General features: G+C 49.9%; 1 protein-coding gene across 2 annotated transcripts in view; it reads left to right on the top strand.

The window, feature by feature from the left end:
- Positions 1-24513, top strand: part of DLG5 (discs large MAGUK scaffold protein 5) — a 137686-nt gene that overhangs the window by 78523 nt on the left and 34650 nt on the right. For both annotated transcript variants that reach the window (XM_003939767.4, XM_010350445.3), the window contains exons 6-13: positions 6095-6354; positions 7597-7909; positions 14966-15150; positions 16841-16966; positions 20559-20691; positions 21102-21229; positions 21904-22079; positions 22470-22573. In XM_003939767.4, the coding sequence (XP_003939816.3) occupies positions 6095-6354; positions 7597-7909; positions 14966-15150; positions 16841-16966; positions 20559-20691; positions 21102-21229; positions 21904-22079; positions 22470-22573 (1425 nt within the window). The remainder of the gene's footprint in view (positions 1-6094; positions 6355-7596; positions 7910-14965; positions 15151-16840; positions 16967-20558; positions 20692-21101; positions 21230-21903; positions 22080-22469; positions 22574-24513) is intronic.

The raw sequence follows: 24513 nt of genomic DNA, 5'->3' as shown, positions 1-24513 counted from the left end.
TTCAGCGCCTGCTCAGCTTTACAGACCTTCAGACTGAGGCATCCCTCCCGTCCCCCTCTCCCTTTCCTGTCTGCCCCACAGGGGAGGGTCTTCCTCCCCCACCCTGCAGTCCATTCCCTGCTCTCTTTTTCCTAGGGCTACGATCCTTGGCAACAGGGTCAGGGGTGGGGATGCATCCTGGTCACTGGGGTCCCCCAGGTCAGTTCAGCTGGACAAGTGCCTCCCAACAAGCACCACCTCCAGACCCCACCGGGAGAAGAGGCCTGGCTGCCATAGGGAGCAGGGCTGGGAGCATCTCAGAACTGCTACATGGGCAGCCCCGCATCCCGGCAGGTGTGGGGTGGATGCCTGGCTGTGGGATGCCCAGGTGACAGCAGGCCAGCAGCAGAGGAAGTGGGGACATGGGGATGGCCACAGGCGTGTTCCCCGCTGGGCCCGAGGGCAAAGATTGACCTCACTGGACAAGAGCAGTTTTGTTGCCGGGTTCCTCCTGTGTCTTGTAAACTTGAAGAGGCCCTTGCGGGGTAAATGGTGCTGTTTGACTTTTGTGCTTGCTTGAGGGATTTGTGGGGCTTCCCAGCCCTCTGCATGATTTATCTTGGAGGAAATGAGGCAGCCCTGGGGGAGGGGGCTCCGTGGTTGAGAGCAGCAGACAGGTGTGTGTGTGTGTGTGTGTGTGTTTTGCTGGGGAGGGCTGCAGCTGGGCATCCCCATCTCTGGTTTCGGGCAGTCGGAGTGTGCCTTCTTGGATTCTTCTAGACTGTATCAAGAATGCCCAGGAGACCCTGGACAGACTGACAAGGCTTGGTGGGGGAATCTTAAGTAGAGGGTGTTTCCGAATCTTTTTTCTTTGCTAAAATGGTGCATACTCTTCAGTTAAAATAGAAAAAGTATTTAACCAATGTGGAAGGCACCTACCCACCTCCTCAGACCCAGCCTAGCTTTGTGGAAATGACCAGCCTCTGTGTAAACCACTGGGATGTGTATCCTTGTAGATTTTTTTTTTTAATGCCATATTTAACACTCATACAGTTTCGTTTGTATTCCCTGAAACGTGCCTCTAAAAAAAATCCTGTAACACATCACGGGTCCCCTTGGATTTTCTGTGAATTTGCACCTCCAGAAAGGTCCTTGCTTGTTGGGTTGTCTGTCATGTGTCAATGGCGTTCTGTGTGGAGCCTCTTGGTGGTCAGCATCTTCCATGTTACGGACTATGTTTCAGTGGACACACATCTTTATGCTCTTCTGTACACACGTTTTGAAGTTGGAGCCTTACAGGTGGAATTTCTGGGACAGGTGCACATGTCCTGCCAATTTGTGCAGTAAACCTCTAAGGCCCCAAGAACCTTCTCTCTCCTCCCCACTGCCCTTTCTCCTGTCTTGAAAATATACTTTCTCTTGTAATACATGAGAGTTGATTTTCTTGTCCCAGGTATCCTACACTAATGCCCTTTCATGGGCCTGGAGGAAGGAAGGGAGGAGAGGAGTTTCCTCATTGCTGAAAGGCATCCCTTACAGAGAAGCCCAGGAAGAAGGAACGTTCTGACCACGGTGTGATACAGATAGGAGGGTTGGTCTCTTTCTGGCCTCCCTGCAGAGAGCAGCTCAGACTATGGCTGTCTTTGTGCCTCCCCTGTGAAACTTCCGCCCCCTTCTCCTAAGCCCCTTGAACTCACAGGCCATTTGTCCTGTGCTCCAGCCAGCCTCAGGGGCTCACGCCTGTAATCTTAGCACTTTGGAAGGCCGAGGTGGGTGTATCACTTGAGTCTAGGAGTTCAAGAGCAGCCTGGGCAACATAGTGAGACCCACATCTCTACAAAAACTAAAAAAAACTAAAAAATTAGCTGAGTGTGGTGGGCTGTGCCTGTGGTCCCAGCTACTTGGGAGGCTGAGGCAGGAGAATCACTTGAGCCTGGGAGATTGAGGTTGCAGTGAACTGTGATTGTGCCACTGTGCTCCAGCCTGGAACCGTGCAAAAAAAAAAAAAAAAAAAAAAAAAGAAGTTGGCTATCTTTAATTTCAGAATTCTGGGCCAAATTTAAATGTTCTCTCTTTCCTTGGCCTTTGCTGGGAAGCTAAACATTTGACTGTAGTTAGATGTGTGTCTTCTCTCTCTCTCTCTCTCTCTCTCTCTCTGTGTGTGTGTGTGTGTGTGTGTGTGTGTGTGTGTATGTATGTGTATGTGTGTGCGTGTTTATGTGCATGTGGAAATACCTACCAAGAACATAATCTTATAATGGTGAGAGGGAAAAATTCTAGACTGAGAGATAGGACTGTTTTTTGGATTCTCTGAAGTTAACCGTGACCTGGTTCCCTAGCTTTGTTCAGAGGCTGTTGGTTGCATAGCACAGGCTTGGTGCTGAGTCCTGCTTGTAGAGAAAGGGTGAGAAGTGTTCGGGGCCCTGCGAGCCTCTTTGAGTATGGGGAAGCTGCCCTGTGGGAACAGGTTATTCTGTTTAACTCCAAGGCTAGAGTGAGACCCAGAGGTTAGGAGTTGCAGGGAGGCGCGGAGGAGCTCCTGGTGAGCAGGACCCTGCCCTGTGAGCTTAGGCCTGTGGAGCCGGCCGGGATGGCGGTCATTGCAGTGGAAGCAGTTCAGGGCTTGATCTCTCTCCCAATGTCTTCCACGGGAGGATCCCACCGTGTTAATGAACGCTGGGGGGAGCATCAGAAAGGACCTGGAGGTCTGTGCTGGGGTTTCCTTGACCGACCCTGTTGCACTGGGAATTTGTGGCCCACTCTCACGGCCCATTGTGGCAGCCTGATTCACGCAGCCTTGAATCGTCCCTGAATTGTCCCTCAAGGCTAGGCATTCAGGGGACTGTTTCCCAATGAATTCACACGGCCCTGAATCGTCCCTCAAGGCTAGGCATTCAGGGGACTGTTTCCCAATGAATTCACACGGCTCTGAATCATCCCTGAATTCTCCTTCAAGGTTAGGCGTTCATGGGACTGTTTCCCAGTGAAGAAAGGCTGAACCATGGCGTAGACTCCTGATTCTATCGTGCACTGGTGGAAGTGGGTGCTGCTGGCTACGGCCCAGAACCCGGCTTTGTGTCATTTCAAAGCTGCCTTTTAGAATGAGTTTGTTTCTGGGCTGGGAAGGCGGGAAGCCGTTGCGGGAGAGCGTTGGTTTGTCTACCTGTGGCTGCCACCTCGTGGGGAACTCAGGCAATGGCAGCCGCCTTTGTTCCCCAGCAAACCAGACTCATTTGGAGCCAATGGGGTTCTCACTTGCCTTAGGGGATGCTTAGAGAGTAAAACATTTGAAGTAATTTTTAATTGGCATTTTTGAGGTATTGCTTACCAATCAGGGCAATCCAGTCTAGATGCTGGACCTTTCAAGGCATGGGTAGAAGGTGTTGATTCACCAGATATCAGGACGGCCCTTCATTGACCGGGTGTGGTCATGGGTGAGTCCCCTCTTCTTTTTTGTGTGTGTGAGACAGAGTCTCACGCTTGTCACCCAGGCTGGAGTGCTGTGGCGTGATCGTGGCTCACGGCAACTTCTGCCTCCTGGGTTGAAGCAATTCTCCTGCTTCAGCCTCCCAAGTAGCTGGCATTACAGGTGCCCACCACCACGTCCAGCTAATTTTTGTATGTTTAGTAGAGATGAGGCTGGTCTCAAACTCCTGACCTCAGGTGATTTGCCCGCCTTGGCCTCCCACAGTGCTGGAATTATAAGCATGAGCCACTGTGCCTAGCTAGGTCTTTTTTTTTTTTTTTTTTAGAAGAAAGATTTTCGATGTCAGTGAGGTTCTGTTTCTCTGTGCATTCCTGTTTTGCAGCAGTGACACCATTTTACAAAACAGCGAAGATTTTGACTGCTTGAGATACCTGTGTACCGCTTTTTAAAATAAGTTCTATATTTTCATGTCCTAGTAAGAGCTCCCTTGAAAGGAAGTGTTCTGCTTTAAAAATAAAGGAAAAAGAATGAGCCTGAAATGAACCAATTTTCCTTTTCTCCCTCCCTACCTCCCTTTCCTTACTTCTTTCTCTCATTCTTTTTCTTTCTCTTCCCCTTCCTTTGCTTCTTCCCTGCCTCTCTCCCTCCCTCCATTTCTCCCTCTTCCTTGACTTCCTCTTTAAGAGTCAACAGTGCTAGGATCTAATGCTTAGGTCTTAGAGGAGGGAGCTTACTTTCTTGTTGCTATGATTCTGACTTAAATTAAGCCCTCTTTTGCTTTTTGTGTTTTTCATGTTTATTGAGAGCTGACCTTAACTCCAAAGGGAATATTCCATCATCTCAGCTTCTGGTTCTCTGGGTTGCAAACACCTGATAACTCAGGCCCCCACTGAATGAGCCAGGGGGTTCCTGGACTGGAACTGGAAGGGCCAGGCAAGTTTTCTTGGTTCAGTCTTGGCATTTGAGGAATCCAGAAGCTGAAACCCAGAGATATGGAGTGACTCAGCCCAGGGCTCAGATCCCATAAGGTGACAGCCGAAGCCAGCAGCAGCCCCCCTGGCAACCTCTTAACTCATTATCTTGGTTTGTTTGTTTCTCTGTAACAGCACCCCAAATGAATTTTAGTGCCTGTCATTCAGAGTAGGCTGCTGTCTAGCTTAAAACACTCCACAGCAGGCGTCTCCAAAGTTTTTACACAGGGGGCCAGTTCACTGTCCCTCAGACCGTTGGAGGGCCACCACATACTGTGCTCCTCTCACTGACCACCAATGAAAGAGGTGCCCCTTCCTGAAGTGCGGCGGGGGGCCAGATAAATGGCCTCAGGGGGCCGCAGTTTGGGGACGCCTGCTCCACAGTCCTGTCTCACTGGGGAACAGTCTTCACTGAGCCCTGAGGCTGTACCCTCGCCCACTTCTCCAGGCCCCCTTTGAACCCACCTCCTCCTGTGCCTTGGGCTCCAGCCATTCCACCCTGCCCTTCTCTTTGTTCCTAGAACAGCCTTTGGGCCTCGCTTCCGGGCCTTTGCACTTGCCCTGCCCTCTGTCTGTTGTGCCCTCACTGCTCTTCTTCATGTGCCTCCAAACTCTGCAGTCATCTTCTTCTAGAAGCCTCCTCGGCCTTAGCCTCCCTCACAGCCCTCCATTCTGCTGCTCAGATGGCTCTCTCGAGCCCATTATTCTATTTTATTTTTTATTTTCTCGTTCTTGCCTTGCTCTGAAGTTACTTTATTTGGCCTGTGTGTCTACATCCTCCCAGTTAGGAGAAAAGGCCCATAGGGCACAGGCTCTTGGCATCACCTGCACCTAGAGCAGTGCTAGACCTATTAGATGCTTGCACGGGATGCGGGGGGACCCGACACCATGGCGGGGCAGGGGGTGGGGTCACCCTAGGGCTTTTGAGTGTCTTGAGGTCCAATTTACATAACCTGATTTGGGGCTAAGTGACTTTCTGGGAGGACTCACAAGACTCAGAATGTAATTATACTCAGTGACTGACATCTTTACAACAAAAGTACACAGAGCAAAGTCGGCACAGGGGGAAAGGCGCGTGAGGCAACGTTCAGAGGAAACCGGGCCTGAGTTTCCAAGAGTCCTCTCCGGATGGAGTTCCTTGGGATGCACTCCATTCCCCCAGCATGGAATCACAACACAAGTGAAGTGTTGGCCTCCACAGAAGCCCGTTAGAGACTCAGTGCCCAGGTGTCCTCCGGGGACTGGTCATGTAGGTACTGCTGCCTATCATGTACCCAGATTCTGAACTCCCAGAAGAAAGCAGGTGTTCAGCATAAGACGCTCTGTCTGTACAGGCTCAGTACCAGAGCTGCCCATATCACGGAAGAAAGTTTTACATCGGCCTAGAGGCCTGTTTACTGTTTGGGTTTATAGACACCATTTGTTGGGGTCAGCCTTGCAAGCAGGCCTGTCTAAGGATATAGGAATCTCAGGCCTGCTGTGTTAACTCCTCGGCACAATGCGTAATATTTAATAATTGTGATTGAGTGAATCTAAATGAATCAGCCCAGCGTGACTGCAGGGCTTGGAGAAGTGGACCTCAAGACCCTCAAAAGCCCTAGGGTGACCCCCACAACCTTGTCATCAGTTCCACCCTCAGACAGATAAAGTCAGAGTAGGGAGGTCTCCTCCACCACCTCCCCCAGACCCTTGGTAAGTGGGACTCTCTGGTCCCCAGGTGTTGAAACACAACGGGTCGTCTGAGATCCTTAACAAGCTGTATGACACGGCCATGGACAAGCTGGAGGTGGTGAAGAAGGATTACGATGCCCTGCGGAAGAGGTACAGTGAGAAAGTCGCCATCCACAACGCAGACCTGAGCCGCCTGGAGCAGCTCGGGGAGGAGAACCAGCGGCTGCTGAAGCAGACAGAGATGCTGACCCAGCAGAGGGACACGGCCATCCAGCTGCAGCACCAGTGCGCGCTCTCCCTGAGGAGGTAGGCCAGGGGCCACGGGGTGGCCGGGGGCAAATGGGTCCTGCAGGGTTCCCAGCTACCACTGGGGACGAGAACAGCATGAGTTACTGTGCTTTTTCAATCAAAAAATGCTTCTGACCAGGGAACTTTGTGTTGACACCGAATCTGTCTTAGGAATCGTGGTTCCCTCCTCCCACCTGAACATCCCTGTTTATCTGCGGGTTCCCAGACATCATTCCGTGGTCAGCCTTGCAAGCGGCCCTTTCTGAAGATTTGTACTGTATTAACTGATCTGCACAACACTTACTAAATACTGGTGCGTTCCGAGCATCATTTGTTTGGTCCCTGCCATATGTCTCTCCCCTCCATGGCAGTCACCCACCTAGCAAATAGGAAAGTCAGTTATCCGGGGCATGTGTCTTCTGTCATCTTTAGAGATGTGATAGATGCCTTCAAACAGTGTTTGTGGAGTATGTGCCTGTGAATCACCAGTTCTCCTGATCATTGGTCGGTTTCACATGAAAAGTGCTTGCTGGGGATAAATAGGTTTGAGCATTGCCAGGTTGAACCCAGACGGATGTCTCTGCTGCAGGCCTTGTCAGAGCCTTCAGTGTGGTGATGTGCAGTAGATAGACTGTCCAAGAGGGAGCCAAGATGCAGAGTTTCCTAAACATAAGTTATCTGACAATATACTTGTTTTCTTTTGTAATGGAACTCTGAGCAGACCCTGTGTCTGAGGAGCACACTGAGAATAGCTGGTCTGAGCCATGGCTCTGATTTGCAGGCTGCCCATGTGGAAGATGCCCCCTGGCCTGGAACGACCAAGCTGTGCTTTTTGAGTGAACTTCATGACCTTGTCACAAGGCTGTACTGTTCGTATCTATAAAATGAGGCAGTCTGACTGAATGATCGTTAAGGGCTCTTATCTCTCATATGCTGTTATCCTGGTATTGTTTTGTTTTCTTTATTTTGAAAAACTAATGCGGCTTGACTGTGGGAGAAATGTGCTGTTGTTTCTCGCGGAGCAGAGGGCATGATGTCCTCCGTTCAACTCCTGGCATTTGTAAAAGGCTGAGAAAAATTCCAGGTCTGGGGGCACTGGCACTCCATGACTTTTCTCTCTTGGGGGCAGAGAGAGTGACTTCACTTGAAACTTCACGCTTGACTGTCCAGCACAGCAGAGCTGGCGGGAGGCGGCAGCGCCGCTGAGCACTGACGGGGCGGACCCCCGCCCCTCTCACGTCTGGCTGCCTCTCCCCCCAGGTTCGAGGCGATCCACCATGAGCTGAACAAGGCCACAGCACAGAACAAGGACCTGCAGTGGGAGATGGAGCTGCTGCAGTCAGAGCTGACCGAGCTGAGAACCACGCAGGTGAAGACAGCGAAGGAGTCAGAGAAGTACAGGGAGGAGCGGGACGCTGTGTACAGCGAGTACAAGCTCATCATGAGTGAGCGCGACCAGGTCATCTCTGAGCTGGACAAGCTGCAGACTGAGGTGGAGCTGGCTGAGTCCAAGCTCAAGAGCAGCACGTCTGAGAAGAAGGCGGCCAGCGAGGAGATGGAGGCACTGCGGCAGGTAGGTGGGCGGGCTGGTGGCTGGCTTTCGGCCTCTCCTACAGCATCCAGGGAAGAGCAGAGCGGGTGCAGAGTGCACATGTGCAGATTAGAAGCCTCCGTCTGAGTTGGAGTAAAGGGCTTCTCATTGAAGGCCTAAGCAAGCTGGGTTATCAGACACCATCCAGGTAACTCCCAAGCTCATGCTCAGTGCCCAGCTCTAGTCTGGATTACAGGGGACAAGCGGGGAGGGAGGCCCAGACACCGTCTTGGATGTCTGGAGCTTATACACCGGGAAGAGTCAGATGACACACACAGACACTCTCACACCCAACCCCATTGCTACATGATTGCAGACCAGTCTCATGCTGAAAGTCAGTGATATCTCAAGGACTTGCTTATTAGAAGCAAGATACCAAGGCCAAGTTCCCAAAGCCATAGATACGTTAGGCCTCTTGCATCTGAAAGAGCACCCTCAGGGGCTCCTTTTGACCGGCAGTGTGCGCATCTGATCAGGTCTGTTCTTGAAAGCTTATTTCAGGCTCCTGCTGGGAAGATGTGCTAGTAGGCAGAGCACAACGTTCTTCTCCTAAAGCCTTGCTCTCTGGGAGCCACACCTCCAGGGTAGTAGGGCTGAGATGTTCCGTAGCATTGTATTGGGCCACCTAGCTCGATTCCTGCGTGGCCAGTGTGGATTCTCTGCCTCGTTCCTACTTGTCAGCCTCTGCTCATCGCTCATCGCTCATGCTCCTTGCCCCTAGTCTAGCTGAGCCCCACTGGGACTTGGATGGGCCTGTGGAGATTCCCATCAGTCTATGTTGTGTGTGTCTCTGATTAGAGCTTCTAGACTTGATCACAGGAGACTTTTTTTCCTATCAGAATAGTTCTCAGACATTCATGCCACTCTATTCTTCTGCCTTTCTCTGCAGGTCAGTTAGAAGGAAGCTTTCATAAGTGGTTTATAAGAAGCAAAAAGCAAGGTGTTAAAGGTCAGGCAGGTTGGCAGGGGTGGTGTGCATTGGATCATTACTACTAGGTCCTGCTGTACCAAATGTGAGGCCGGTGATGCCTGAGGGGTGAGCAGCACATCTTTCAACCGACATGTCTTCAGGCCCTGCAGTGGCAGGGGATGTGGGGAATGCATGAGACACAGGCCCCTTGCTGGGCCCTCTTCAGTCATGTGATCTTGAACCTCTTTAGGCCGGCTGGCTGGCTGGCTGGCTGGCTGCCTGCCTTCCTTCCTTCCTTCCTTCCTTCCTTCCTTCCTTCCTTCCTTCCTTCCTTCCTTCTTCCATCCGTCATTCCCTCCCTCCCTCCCTCCTTCCCTCCTTCTCTCTCTCCCTCCCTCCCTCCCTCCTTCCCTTGTTCTGTCACCCAGGCTGGAGTGCAGTGATGCCATCTTGGCTCACTGCAACCTCCACCTCCCAGGTTCAAGCAATTCTTGTGCCTCAGCCTCCCGAGTAGCTGGGATTACAGGCACCCACTACCATGCCTGGCTAATTTTTTGTGTTTTTAGTAGATATGTGGTTTTGCCATGTTGGCCAGTCTAGTCTCGAACTCTTGGACTCAAGCAATCCCTCTGCCTTGGCCTCCCAAAGTACTGGGATTACAAGTGTAATTCACTGCCTGGTGAGCCACTGCGCTTGGCCTCTGGGCCTTAGTTTAATTTTTAATTTTTTTTTTTTTGAGACAGAGTTTCGCTCTTGTTGCCCAGGCTGGAGTGCAATGGCGCGATCTCGGCTCACCGCAACCTCCGCCTCCTGGGTTCAAGCAATTCTCCTGCCTCAGCCTCCTGAGTAACTGGGATTACAGGCACACGCCACATGCCCAGCTAATTTTTAGTATTTTTAGTAGAGACGGGGTTTCACCATGTTGACCGGGATGGTCTCTATCTCTTGACCTCGTGATCCACCCGCCTCGGCCTCCCAAAATGCTGGGATTACAGGCTTGAGCCACCGCGCCTGGCCTAATTTTTAATTTTTTAAAATTTTTTTATTGCGACAAGCTCTCAACTCTGTTACCCAGGCTGTAGTGCAGTGGGACAATCATAGCTCACTGTAATCGTGACCTGTTGGACTCAAGTGATCCTCCCACCTTAGCCTCCCAAGTAGCCGGGACTGTAGGCGAGCACTACCACACCCAGCTAATTCTTAATTTTTTTGTAGAGATACAGTCTCACTGTGTTGCCCAGGCTGGTCTCAAACTCCTGGGCTCAAGTGATCCTCCTGCCTCAGCCTCCCAAAGTGCTGGGATTAGAGGTATGAGCTGCTGCACCCAGCCAGCCTCAGTTTCTTCATCTGCACAATGGAATGGTGGTTGCGATGAACAAATGATTCAATATGGAAAATACATCACCGTGCCTCCACAAAGCAACAGTTAGTTGAGCTGGACATTCATGATTATGCCCACCTGAATCTTACTACTCAGATGGGATTAGGATTAGGGTGAACCTCAGTAAACTGTTTCTGTGGGTAAAAATGGGCCAACTAAGTAATGAGAATTTCATGAAAGGAACTATCAAGACTTCTTCAGACCCCTGAGACAAAAGCCACTGTGAAGATGAATTTTTACTGCAATGAAAATTTTGAAAATTCTGTTATGAGAATAGATTTCTAATAAGTAAAGATAATGCATCAGAACTTGGTACTCATCCTAGAGAAACTATAAACTCATGTTCACATTCTGGTGTCTGAGCACATAATTGTTGGGGGAAAATGTCAATATCAGATAAGGAAAATGCAATGATGAAGAAGGAAACTTGGAAAATGACCGATTCAGTAACTGCTCTGAAATGTCACAGAATGTCAGACACATGCCTGGGGAATGACAGTGAGCCTGTGTGGATGGAGTTTTGAGACTTTCTTTTTTCTTTTTTTTTTTCTGAGACGGAGTTTCACTCTTGTTACCCAGGCTGGAGTGCAATGGCGCGATCTCGGCTCACCGCAACCTCCGCCCCCTGGATTCAGGCAATTCTCCTGCCTCAGCCTCCTGAGTAACTGGGATTACAGGCACACGCCACCATGCCCAGCTAACTTTTGTATTTTTAGTAGAGACGGGGTTTCACCATGTTGACCAGGATGGTCTCGATCTCTTGACCTCGTGATCCGCCCACCTCGGCCTCCCAAAGTGCTGGGATTACAGGCTTGAGCCACCGCGCCCGGCGAGACTTTCTTTTTTTTTGAGATGGAGTTTCTCTCTTTTGCCCAGGCTAGAGTGAAGTGGCACGATCTCAGCTTACTGCAACCTCCGCCACCCGACCCCCATTCCCAGCGATCCTTGTGCCTCAGCCTCCTGAGTAGCTGGGATTATAGACACCTGCCACTACACCCAACTAACTTTTGTGTTTTTGATAGAGACAGGGTTTCACCACGTTGGCCAAACTAGTCTTGAACTCCTAACTTCAGATGATCCTCCCAAAGTACTAGGATTACAGGTCGGAGCCGCTGGGCCTGGCCCAGTTTTGAGATCTTTGAAGTTAATCATGAAGACTCTTTGTAGAAATGTAGAAAGCACAGAAAAGAACAAAGAGCACCCGAGTTCCCCATGGTGCTTGTGTCCAGCAATGCGACACCCAGGCCTGACTCCCAGCACTCAGGCGAGCCCTGCCCTTCAACCTGGAGCCTGTCTCCAGCCTCTGCAGGAGGTGTTGGCTGGGCGTCAAGTGCACCTGTCAGCTGAGGCAGGGATCTTTTCCAGGCCTCGTTCCAAGTCAGCAGGCTGGAGAGAGCCCCACTGCTGCCCCAGCAGCTCTGAGAGCTGAAATCCTCAGTTCCTTCTCCAGTTGGTCTGGCTTCATGTACAAGAGCACTCTCCACCGGCAAGAGCAGGCCAGGAGGGGTAGGTAGTGAGGCACCCTGGGGATTGACCCCCACCCCTACCCTGCTGGCTGCTGCCTGTTGGGGGTCAGCTGTAGGGGGCCTTCTGGCAGGTCCAGCTCCCTCACTGCAGAGCCGTCTTCATTCTGTTCATTCCGGGGGCTGGGCTTCGATTTCTGGCATCGTGCTTGCATGCTTCTGTCTTCTATCTGCACCTCTTTCTCCATTTTCCCTTTTTCTTCTCAAGTCTTCTCCCCCTTCTGTGTTCTTCTTTGTGGGCTGAGGCAAAGAGGGAGCAGACGGTAGCACCGGGAGGCTGGGGGCCTGTCAGGCTCTCTGCCAGGTTGGCTGTGCCCTTGCCTCCTGCCTCCCAGCTCCCAGGGGAGAGATGTCCTCGGGAGCTCCTCCAGGGCCACCCTCCTGCCTCAGGCTAGGAGCTGACCTTTTCTCTCGAAGGCTTATTGCTCCCAGGAGGAGGGAGGAACCCTGGGGAGTCAAGGTTGGCACCACTGGAAGCAGTGGGCCACCACTGCCTGTCACAGAGATCTCCCAGGTTCCAGCGCACTTTCCCAGATGGGCCCCGCTGACCGAGGCCCATCCATAGAAGGACAGCCCTGTCACTGTGGCCAGCCACAGCCACACGCTCCTGCTGTCTGCTCCCCTGAATGCAGTTACACATCCAGCTACGGGTCCTGCTTGAGCTGAGCTTGGCTGTGGTGGACAGACGGGACAGCTCCAGGAGAAAAGGCGAGGCAGCAGTTGCCTTTCCCGAACTTACAGGCAGAAGGCTGCTGCAGCAGGAGAAGCTGCCCAGGAAGCAGAGGCAGGTACCCTCACCCAAGAGCCATCTGCTCAGAGTCACCGCTCTGCACCTGGGACCCACCCTCCCCTGGGACCCTGGAGTGGGTTCTGGCCCTCTGGAGCTGAGTTGCAGCCCATAGGCCTTTCTCACCGGCCTCATGCCTGGGTTGGGCGAGTATCTTGTGAAGACCAACCCATCTCTTTCCACGCCTGTGCCCATTCAGCGTAGGTAGAAAGAGGCCGCAGGTGGTGCTTTAGAGCAGACTCGGACTGATGCCTGATGCTGAGGCAGCCTGGGGTAGAGGACCCGGTACTGGATCATGAGTCAGCTCTGCAGGATGGGGAGCCCTGGCAAGTCACCTCTAGATCCCGTGGTTCCTCACCAGTGTAGTCAGAATCAATCAGTGGGTCACTTGGGTCCTCTGGGCTTCCAGATTTTAACCATTTCTTTTAAGGTACCTCATTCCCCTTTTCCCTCTCCCCCTCACTAAAACTAACTATAGTATGTCTTATGTTCCTTATAAAGAAGCAGTATTTTGGGGATGAATTCATGTTGGAGACCAGCAATGGTGCTGGGCCCAGGGGATGGAAGGGAGCTGTGGGCTGGGGGAGCCACCTACCTCCCGTGCTGCCTCTTCCTGTCTGCACCTGGGGCCTCCCTCCTGGAGGTTCATCCACAGCACCATGGAGAAACCTTTCAGCGAAGCTACGTGGAAACACATGTCAGCTCTGAAACTATCCATAAATGTATTGTAAAACAGCGAGTATAATGTAACTTTTAAAAAGTGATTTTTTGTCATAAATTCTTTTTTTTTTTTTTTTTTTGAGATGGAGTCTTGCTCTGTCACCCAGGCTGCAGTGTGCAATGGGTCGATCTCAGCTCATTGCAACCTCCACCTCTCAGGTTCAAGCGATTCTCTTGCCTCAACCTCTAGTAGCTGGGTTTGCAGCTGCCGCCACCACACCCAGCTAATTTTTGTCTTTTTTACTTGAGATGGGGTTTCACCATGCTGGCCAGACTGGTCTCGAACTTGCAGCCTCAAGCGATCTGCCCACCTCAGCCTCCCAAAGTGCTGGGATTACAGGCGTGAGCTACTGTGCCCAGCCAAATAAGTTCTTGACTAAATTAATAAAAATAATTTTTCTCTTTTTTTTTTTGAGACCGAGTCTCCCTCTGTTGCCCAGGTTGGAGTGCAGTGGCATGATCTGGTGTTGCTGCAGTCTCTGTCTCCAAAGTTCAAACGGTTCTCATGCCTCAGCCTCCCATGTAGCTGGGACCACAGGCACACGCCACCACGCCTGGCTAAGTTTTGTGTTTTTGGTAGAAACAGGGGTCCACCCTGTTGACCAGGCTGATCTGGAGCTCCTGATCTCATGTGATCCACCCGCCTTGGCCTCCCAAAGTGCTGGGATTACAGGTGTGAGCCACCGCACCCGGTCCCCAGATAATTCTTTTTAAAATTAAAATTTCAGAAGGATTTTAATTTTTAAATAGCAAACTAAACAAACACTGCGTACCTTGTAAAGCTGAAAAAAAAAATCAACTGAAATGATTTGAATGACTCCTGGGAACCATGAGGTCTGAGCAAAGCCTGCCAGTGTGCTGCCACCCTGGAGTTTTGACGGTCCTTTCTGTGCAAATTGTTTTTCAGCTCCTCTGCCTCTGTTTTGAGAGATGAGGGGCATTATCAACTGATTCCATGTGTTTTCTTGTCAACTTCATTCTCTTCCCTTGTTTTCTACGCTTGAGGTCTTTCTAAACATACTTTTGCAGAGGCTGCCGTTTCCTGCTCTCCGGAGAATGCTCTGTAGAGGGAACGGAAGCTCTCTTCCTGTGTGTGCGTGCCTTCCTGTGTTCTAGCACTTGAGCGTGGAGAATCCTGGGGTGGGGACACCAGTGTCATCAGTGTCTCTGCTGTCATGCTTCTGTTGTGCGTGTTTGGAAAGCTTTCTAGCCGGAGGAGGCGTTATTCTTGCAGTAAATACTCGATTTATCGTCTGTCATTTCCACATGTTTTCTAAGGATTATAGAGGTGTGGAGGGGGCTTTCCATATGAGTGCTTCTAAGAGTTTGACTTGAAATTTTAGTGAAGCATATAACTCTCTAGGGACGTGTCAAGTTGCAAATGCTTCAGATTTCAGCTTTTTAAATGAACTGAGGTACACAATACTTCACCAGCAGGAATACTGGCGTGTATTTTGTTTTTAAAAATAGCTCAGTATGCCAGATTATAAACCAGGATCACAGACATGGTGGGAGCTGGGAGCTAGTTAATAGGACCGTGGCTGTGAGGTGTGTAGTCACTGGGGTATGGGTGCAGAGGGGGTGTGCTGCCATAGGCTCCATGTTTCCCTCCATCCCGCTCCCTAGAGCCTCAGCCCTACCCCTGCACTGGTGGGAGGCACTCCTGGTCCGTGAGGCTCAGCAACCTCCCCATCTTCCTGCCCCTTGCTCCAACCAGATCAAAGATACAGTGACAATGGACGCTGGGAGAGCCAACAAGGAGGTGGAAATCCTTCGAAAGCAGTGCAAGGCTCTGTGCCAGGAGCTGAAGGAAGCCCTCCAGGAGGCGGATGTGGCCAAGTGCCGGCGGGACTGGGCCTTCCAGGAGCGAGACAAGATCGTGGCCGAGCGTGATAGCATCCGGTATGGGGTGCCCTCGAGCTGGCATGGGCTCGTGTCTCCCCAAGATCGGGGATGTACTAGGGTCTGTTGGGAGGGTCACAATCATTTGCTGTGTGTCCAGGTAAGGTGGGAGGATCCTGGGCTCTTCCTTTCTCACCCCTAGATGATTCCCCAGCCTTGTCTCTTAGTTTTAGAATTTTCCATTATGTTTCTCCCTCCCATCTCACTTAGCCCTAGATGTCCCAAGTGTGTGCTGTGTTCACATGAGACCCCTGTGAAGGGGCAGGCTGGCCTCTTTTATTTGAGGGCTTCTGATGAGAAGAACACATCCAAAATGCAGCCTTTCAGCAGTATTCACCAGGCACCTCCTATGTACCAGGGTCTTAGATCCCTGAAACAAGGAGACCTTAGGAGAGGCTTGGTCCAGCAGGGCAGTGAGGGAGGAAGATGCGTTAACTGTGAGCTCCAGGGCTGTTGGGGGCATGCAGGGCTCCCTGGGGTGTGGGAGGTCTCCCCAGAGAGCATTGCATTTGAGCTAGAACTGGAAGCACGAGTGAGGTTTTTCTAGGTGGAAAAGGGGGAAGCGCATTGTAGATGGAGGTGACCTGTGGAGTGTGCTGAGGGCAGGGACCAGTCATGGGGAGGGCAGGTTGGCGAAATTCCCAAGGGCAGATGTAGAGGCCTTGAAAGGGAAGCCAAGCAGCGTGGACTTGATCCTTGGCTGGGAAAGAACAAGGAGGGGCTGTGGTGGTGGTGGTGGTGGTGTTTGGGGTGGGGAAAGATAGTGACTTGGTATTTGGGAGGTTTCCAAAAGATTCCTTGTGGTTGGTCAGGGGAGAGACCAATGTCTCTGGGGGTTGGTCAGGACATGAGGATGGCCAGATGTGGATGGTGAGGCCCTGCCAGTGGAGAGCACAGCTAAGTGCCAGTGTAAGGGAAGGGAGGCCCAGAGGCTGCTCTCTGTCTGCTTCTGATCATACCCCTTCCACGGTGGTCTCCAGAGGGCAGTCCTTAGCCAGGCTATGAGTAAGGTTGGGGGAGATTTGGGGTTGTGGAGAGGTGGGAACTAGCCCTCTGGGTATATCCTTTTCTGGAGGAAAAGGATAGAGACTTTTCAGAGCCCAGGCCCCTTCACAGCTAGGTCATCTGTTCCCACTTCCTTGGGATCCTCTTTCATAGTCTTGCCAAGCTTGTATTTCGCACCTGCACAGATCTCAGAGACAGAAATGCATGAGGACTGGCTGCTCTCCGAAGGGGCTCCCGTTCTAGTTGCTCTAGAAAGCCCTGCCTGTGGGTAGATGAGACATGTGATAGTGCTAGAGCACAGGCCTGCAGGCAGGCAGGGGAGCTTCCTGCAGAGGAAAGTTACCCCCTGACCCCCAAAGCTGCTGTTAGAACAGTAAGAGTGTGCAGAGAGTAGTCCTTAACTCCAGGGACCTTGAGGGTGAAACGGGGCATTGGGAACCTGACACTGTTGCCAAGTGGCTGTGGGGGTGTCTCTTCCCTGCCCAGGTCCTCCACATTCCCTCTGTCATGCACTGGGGCTGGCCTTGTTGGTCTTACCCCAGACTCCCAAGTGGTCCTGTGCATCTGGGGTTGGGGCCGGTGCTGGCAGGTGTTTGGAGTGGGAAAGGCAGGCCATCCGCTGCAGAACAGAACCCCCCTTCCCCCTGCCCCTTGAGGTGACCTTGTTCTCTGGTTCTTCCACCAGGACACTGTGTGACAACCTGAGGCGGGAGCGGGACCGTGCAGTGAGCGAGCTGGCTGAGGCCCTTCGCAGCCTGGATGACACCCGCAAGCAGAAGAATGACGTCAGCCGCGAGCTGAAGGAACTCAAGTAGGCTTGGGCGGGCACCTGCTGGAGTGGGTGTGCATCTGGGAGCCCGGGCCCCTCTCCCTTCAGGGCAAGACAATGATGAGTGCATTGACCGGGGCCTCATCATTGTGTCGAGCTGGCCGTCTGCCCCTACTTCAGTCTGCCTTACTCTGTCAGTCTGTAGAATGGGTTCGAATGTCATCTCCTTGTTGAATTAATTAGAAATTCTTAGACACAGGGCACTAGGAAAGGGGGGCCCTGTTCCCAGGCAGTCCATTTGGGGCAGGCATGTGTGTGTTTTCTATTAATTCCCCTACTCATGGCACTCGCTCGCTCACTGAGTGAGATTTTTCAAGTACCTGCTCTGTATGGGCCAGCTTCCATTAGAAGCATTGGAGAAATGGCACTGACGAGCATACCAAGTCCCTTTCCTCATGGGCTTACGGTGCACAGGAAAAGACACAGACCAAGATCGGGTCCATCTAAGAGACAAGTATGTAAATGAGTAAAATGGAGACAGATTGTGATTTAGAGTTTTAAAGGTAGTTGCAGCCCCCATCCAGCAGTCTGTTTTGCCTGTGTTATTTGGATGTCCATTTAGAAGACTGTTGGGGGTGTGAGACATCTTCCCTTCGGTTACAGCAGCTTCCCAGGGTGTCATTTAAATACTCAGCGGCCTTTAGTAGTGCACTGAAATACAAAGATCAGGGTTTAAGCAGAGAAATTGGCAGATCCCAGCAGGCCATGCTCTAGAACCCAAATCTAGTTGCAAAGTAGTGGCTCTGTGTGTGTGTGACATTTCCCTCGCTGTTAGTGTGGTGAGGGGGCAGTAAGGAACTTGTGTGCGAGTGCAAATGTGCAAGCCTTACACACTCAAGCAATGCCTTTCAGAAGGGAGTGACAGCTTCTCTTCTTTCCCATTCAGTAAAACTCCTAATAAGACAAAGACCTCCATTTATTCTTTTCTTTTTCTTTTTTTAAAAGAAAAAAAAAAAAAAGAGAAATTTAAAAAAAAAAATGAAGGAGAGGAAGAGGAAGAGGGGTAGAGAACAGGAGTGTTGCTTTATTGCCCAGGCTAGAATGCAGTCTAAAAATGGGTGTTAAAAACCTCTTTTATACCAATAATTGTACTTAATAATGGAGACAGGAAAAAATGAGGGAAGAAAATTAACAAACAAGCAGCCAACCAATATTTCATTTAAACCTGTAAGTAGGTGTGATGTGGTACTGATAAGAGTGTATATTTTGTGTATTTAAAGTGGAGAGTTCTAAAAATGTTTATTAAGTTTGCTTGTTCCAGATCTGAGTTCAAGTCCTGGATATCCTTGTTAATTTTTTGTCTCGTTGATCTGTCTAATATTGATGTTGAAGTGTCCCACTATTATCGTGTGGGAGTCTAAGTCTCTTTATAAGTCTTATGTATCTGGGTGTTCCTGTATTGGGTGCATATATATTTAGGATCGTTAGCTCTTCTTGTTGCATTGATCCTTTTACCGTTATGTAATGTCCTTCTTTGCCTCATTTGATCTTTGTTGCTTTAAAGTATGTTTCATCAGAAGTGAGAATTGCAACTCCTGCTTTTATTTATTTATTTATTTATTTTCGCTCTCCATGTGGTTGGTAAATCTTCCTCCATCCCTTTGTTTTGAGTCTTTGTGTGTCCTTGCATGTGAGATGGGTCTGGATGCAGCATACCGATAGGTTATTCTATAAAAACCCAGACTCTCTGGAGCTTGGGTGCTCTCTGGAATATTTTTGGGGCTAAGAGGCAAGGCAAGACTCTTCGCAGGGACCGTCTTGGGTCTAGCAATATGATAGAATCAAGGAGTTCTCTTTGAAGGAAAAGTCTAGAACCTCTGGGTCGTGAATGTGGGATGTTTTGCTTCTTGATCGGACGACAGTTGCCTGAAGCTTGTGCATTCAGCTTGTTGTGTTCATTTAGCATGTTCGTGTTTGTGCTTCCTGTCTGCTAAGTTCTCTAACTGGCAGGGTGCTGGTGAGGGAGTCTGTGTGGCTGCCCAGGAAGCCTCAGGCACTCTCTGGTGATGCCAGATGAGATGGGTGTGGGGAGCATTGAAGGCTGAGCTTGGGTTGCACTGGCCTGGGCAGGGGCTGGGGCAGCAATGGAAGACACTTGAGCTCTGCCCTGGAGGCTGAGTGATGCTCTAGAGCTGGCCAGTGAGAGCACAGCCTGGGCAAAGGTGTGGCTCTGGAACCTGTGTGCTGGAGCAGGAAACACAAGTAGGTCAGGAGCCCGGTGGGCAGCGTTCATGAGCTGGCAAGGCAGCCTGGGCCCAGATTTCAGGAAGGGTGTCACAGGCAAATCACCTGAGGATGTAACAAGGCTTCTGAGTCTGTCTTTCACATCCTCTTTACTGGGTTTTTCTCAGAACTAACATTTTTAATTTTGATAAAGTCAAATCTATCTTTTTTTTTTAAATACACAGCTTCACTCTGTTGCCCAAGCTGGAGTGCAGTGGTATGGTCTTGGCTCACTGCAACCTCTGCCTCCCAGGTCAGGTGATTCTTGTGCCTCAGCCTCCTGAGTAGATGGGATTACAGGTGCCTGCCACCACACCCAGCTAATTTTTGTATTTTTAGTAGACAGGGGTTTTGCCATGTTGGCCAGGTTGGTCTCGAACTCCTGGTCTCAAGTGATCCGCCCACCTTAGCCTCCCAAAGTGCTGGGATTACGGGCATGAGCCATCGTGTCCAGTCATCAGTGAACATTTTTTTAAAATTGTAACAATGGCACTAAAGGAAATGTTAAGAACTACATCTTCATTCCTAATGTAACTATTTAAATGGTATTTCTGTTGCTTTTTCTGTCAGTTTGCATTTCAATTTGTGATATAGTTGGCATTAACTTTTATCCGAGGTTAAGGGGTTTGGGTTGAGACTCATTCTTTTGGCCATGGATGTGCAGTCACTCCAGCTTCATTAGTTGGAGGCTGTCCTTCCTCTGTTGACTTCTGTACCTTTGGTAACCTGGGCTTTCCTAGGTTCCTTGTTCTGTTCTACAGACCTATGCGTCTGTCTCCCTGACAGCAGCACACAATCTTCATTGCTGTAGCTGTATACTAAGTCTTAAGTCTGGTAGAGAATTTCCTCCCACTTTGGTCATTTTCAAAATGGTTTTAACGATTCTGATGCCTTTTTGTATACATTTTAGAATAGCCATCTCTATCTACAAAAAATCTTGTTGGCGTTTTGATTTTTTTTTTTTTAATTTTTTATTTTTTGAGATAGAGGTCTTGTGGTGTGAGCTCCGCTCACTGCAGCCTCCACCTCCGGGTTCAAGTGATTCTCCTGCCTCAGCCTCCCGAGTAGCTGGGGTTACAGGCACACACCACCATGCCCAGCTGGCATTTTGATTTTAATTGTGTTAAACTCCTAGATAAATTCGGGGATAATTTGTCTTTTTTAAAAAAAATTGCTATGAAAACTTACAGATATCCCAGAAGCCTTGACTTTACTCCCTAGGTTATTGGGAAACAAGGGGGAAAGGAGCCGGTTTTAGCTCTCGCGAATGGCCTGCCTCAGTTCAGAGTTGTTCGGCAGTGGGAGGTTTCACCTCCCAAAGGGCTGTCACCATGGCTGTCTCTGTTCACAGAGAGCAGATGGAATCCCAGTTGGAAAAAGAGGCCCGGTTCCGGCAGCTGATGGCCCACAGCTCCCACGACTCGGCCATTGACACGGATTCCATGGAGTGGGAAACGGAAGTTGTAGAGTTTGAGAGGGAGACGGTAAGCTGCCTCTGATGGTTCTTCTCCCGCTCTCCTTGACGTGAAAACCTTGGATGAGGGAGGACATGATGGCCCTCTTGCAGTATCCCTCAGTTCCACCGCTCCGAGTTTGGAGGCTCTCCTTTTCCCCACCAGGAGTGCAAAGGCATCCTTTCCCAGCAGCTGTTCAGGCTGGGTTGCAGCCGGGGAAGGGCACGGTGCTGGGGGGAAGCTGACAGGGATGTCTGTCTGTAGTGGCCAGAAATGGCTAGTTGCAGGTACTCACAGGTTTCCATCCTGGGGATGGAGTGTCTCATCAGATGAAGTGAAGGGATGGTCCCCCACATTGGAGTGTGCAGCTTGGGGCTGAAGAGCCAACAGTCTCTGTCACTGCTTTGTGAAGTACGCTGCTACTGCTGCTGTTTTTACAGGAGGATATTGACTTGAAGGCACTGGGGTTTGATATGGCAGAAGGTGTGAATGAGCCTTGTTTTCCGGGGGACTGCGGCATATTTGTCACTAAAGTGGACAAAGGAAGCATTGCTGATGGCCGTTTAAGGTAAGAGTTGAGGCGCAGGCTCTGGAGCCAAGCTGGGGCCCTTCTCCCGAGAACAGAGGACCCCAAGAGAGCCAGGTAGCACTTAGGTGAACATTTCCAGCCTCAGACTCACAGGCCTGCAGTCTCACCAGCTAATACTGCTCAATAAAGAAACTGCTTCTCAGTTGCCTCTGAATCTGATTGTTCTCCAGTTACCAGGTGCTGTCTTTTGCTCCTTTGGATGGGAAAGTGCTCGGGGGATATGTGTGAGAGCCCAGGACGTGCATGGCTTGCTCATTCAGTAAAATAGTCATGATGATAAAATGTTAGCTAACACTTACACAGTGCTATTTGCTGAGCGCTGGTTTAAGCACTTTATATAAATGGATTGATTAATCTTTACAACCCTACAAGATTGGTGTGATTATTGCCCCCATTATACATTTGAGGACACTGAAGCCTGGAGGGGCTAGTTCATACAGCTAATAAGTGGTAGAGCCAGGCTTTGAACCCAGGCTGTCTAACCTCAGCATCTGCAGATTTCACCACTCTGCACTCATGGAAGAGGAAGATTTTCTGAGCGTGTATGTGGGGCACTCACTTTTTGGCAGTCAGTCCCCTGAATGGGAGCAGTGGGCGTCTAACCGCTAGTCCCCAGCCTGTGTGGGTGCTGACCTGGCTGTGTCCCTTCTCAGGGTCAATGACTGGCTGCTGCGAATCAACGATGTGGACCTCATCAACAAGGACAAGAAGCAGGCCATCAAGGCGCTCCTCAATGGGGAGGGGGCCATCAACATGGTTGTGCGGAGGAGGAAGTCCCTGGGTGGGAAGGTGGTCACGCCACTGCACATCAACCTCAGTGGACAGAAAGGTAGTGCGCCTGTGGACATGGCAGAGTTCCTCACGTGGCAGACGCCCTTTTTTTGGGTCCCCGTAAGGGACAGGGCCCAGAGTTGTCCCTTAGAGCATCTCATTCACAGGGATGAGGGGCCGATGCCATTTAAATGTAGCCCATGTGCTTTCCTGGCAGGAGGTTGTCTGGGTCCTGAGTCTTGCTTTCTGAGTATTTGATTCATTAGGGCAGATGTGACTGAGCCCCGCCCCACCCCCGATTGATTGGACCAGGGCAGGGTGTGGGGGTAGACAGGGCGCAGTCTGCTGACCGCCTTTTTTGTAAGAAGATGGTAACAAAGATGAGGTAGGGCAACCGGGGCTGGGCAGCGAGGCCAGGGGCTATCCAGTGACCTCCTGTGGCTTGCAGACAGCGGCATCAGTCTGGAGAATGGAGTGTACGCTGCTGCTGTGCTGCCCGGAAGCCCTGCCGCCAAAGAAGGGTCCCTTGCTGTGGGAGACAGGATTGTTGCGGTAAGTCTCAAGGTGGGAGCCAAGGCCATCTGCTGTGCATAGACAGTTTACATTTGTGAGGTTTGAGCAAGAAATAATGAGCAAAGTTTTTATATTCTCCTTGTTCTGGGCATTGTAGCATGTGAACATTTAAAAATAGGTTTCGTGGTGGTATATTTCTATTTACTGTAGAAAATTAGGAAATAAAGAAAAGGTCTAGGAGGGAAATAAGAATCACTTGTATTGCCACCACCTGTAAATAACCTTTCTCCATCTTACTCTGTTGCCCAAGGTTGGAGTGCAGTGGTGCAATCCCGGCTTACTGCAACCTCCAGAGGTTTAAGAGGGAAATAAGAATCACTTGCAAAGGTTATCTACCAATTGTAGATAACATTGGTAGATAACCTTTATTAACTTTTTTTTTTTTTTTTTTTTTGAGATAGAGTCTCGCTCTGTCACCCAGGTTAGAGTGCAGCGGCACAATCCTGGCTCACTGCAACCTCTGCCTCCTGTGTTCAAGCAATTCTCCTGCCTCAGTCTCCTGAGTAGTTGGAATTACAGGCAGTGTGCCACCACACCTGGCTAATTTTGTACATTTAGTAGAGACAGGGTTTCACCTTGTTGGCCAGGCTGGTCTCGAACTCCCAACCTCAGGTGATTTCCCTGGCTTGGCCTCTCAAAGTGCTAGGATTACAGGCGTGAGCCACCTCGACCAGCTTTTATTAACATTTTAAATGTAGTTAGTTCTCTTATATTTAACGTTCTCATGAATGTTTATTAAGGACAATTTAGAAAATAGAAATTATTGTGCTGTGACTTTTAAACCCCCACCTTTTTTTTTTAAACTAACTGTAATACCTGTTTTTGACTTTGTTTGTTACCAAAGTAAGTCGTGTTTGTTGTAAAATAGCCAAGCAATACAAAATACGTAAAGTGAAAAGTGGCAGTCCCTCTCTTCCCCCTTTAATTCTGCTCCTGGAGATTAGCACTGCCCCCATTTGGAAGATAAGCACCCAGCCCAAACCATAAGTGCCCCTAGAAATCTATCTATGTATAGTTTTGCTATTTATGTACAATAATGAGATCTGCAATTTGCATCCTATTTTGTTGATATCTTTCTAAGTCCAGCCTGGCTAATGTTACCCACCTCATGATATTCTATTGTTTGATTACATATAGTTTAAATTATCCCCCTATTGATGGACATTGAAGTTGTTTTCAGGGTCAGCAGTTGCAAACAGTCCTGCAGTGAGCTGTACCTGTGTGCACAGCCACTCTGGAGACACCTAATGGTATCTCTGGGGCTAAGCTACAAATGCTGTGAGACTACTGAATCATAGGACACACAAATTTAATACTTTTAACTAACCTTTTAAAATAAAAAATGCCAGCGGGGTACGGCAGCCCACGCCTGTAATCTCAGCACCTTGGGAGGCCAAGGCAGGTGGATCACCTGCGGTCAGGAGTTCTAGACCAGCCTGGCCAACATGGTGATACCCTGTCTCTACTAAAAATACAAAAATTAGCTGGGCATGGTGGTGGGCACCTGTAATCCCAGCTTCTTAGGAGGGTGAGACAGGAGATTGGCTTGAACCTAGGAGGCGGAGGTTGCAGTGAGTCAAGATCACACCATTGCACTCCAGCCTGGGCCACAGAGCAAGACTCCTGTCTCAAAATACTTAAATAAAAAATAAAATACATAAATAAAAAATACATAATACATAAATAAAAATACATAATCAAAATAATATACATAAATAAAAAATGAAACTGAAAATGCCACTTTTTCATGGCATATATACAAAATTCCAATAATACAAAAGGCAAATAGTGACAATAACTCTTCCTCTGGCCAGACCCCTTGCCTACTACTTCCCACCCTGATGGCGATCACTGTTAACAGTTTATTACATTATGTCCTAGAAACCTTCAAAACATGGACATCTCACACGTTTTGGGGA

The sequence above is a fragment of the Saimiri boliviensis genome, chromosome 12 (assembly GCF_048565385.1).
Source record: "Saimiri boliviensis isolate mSaiBol1 chromosome 12, mSaiBol1.pri, whole genome shotgun sequence".
In the NCBI taxonomy this organism is placed as follows: domain Eukaryota; kingdom Metazoa; phylum Chordata; class Mammalia; order Primates; family Cebidae; genus Saimiri; species Saimiri boliviensis.
Note: the sequence above shows the minus strand (reverse complement) of the source record. Positions and strands in the feature narration are given on the sequence as shown.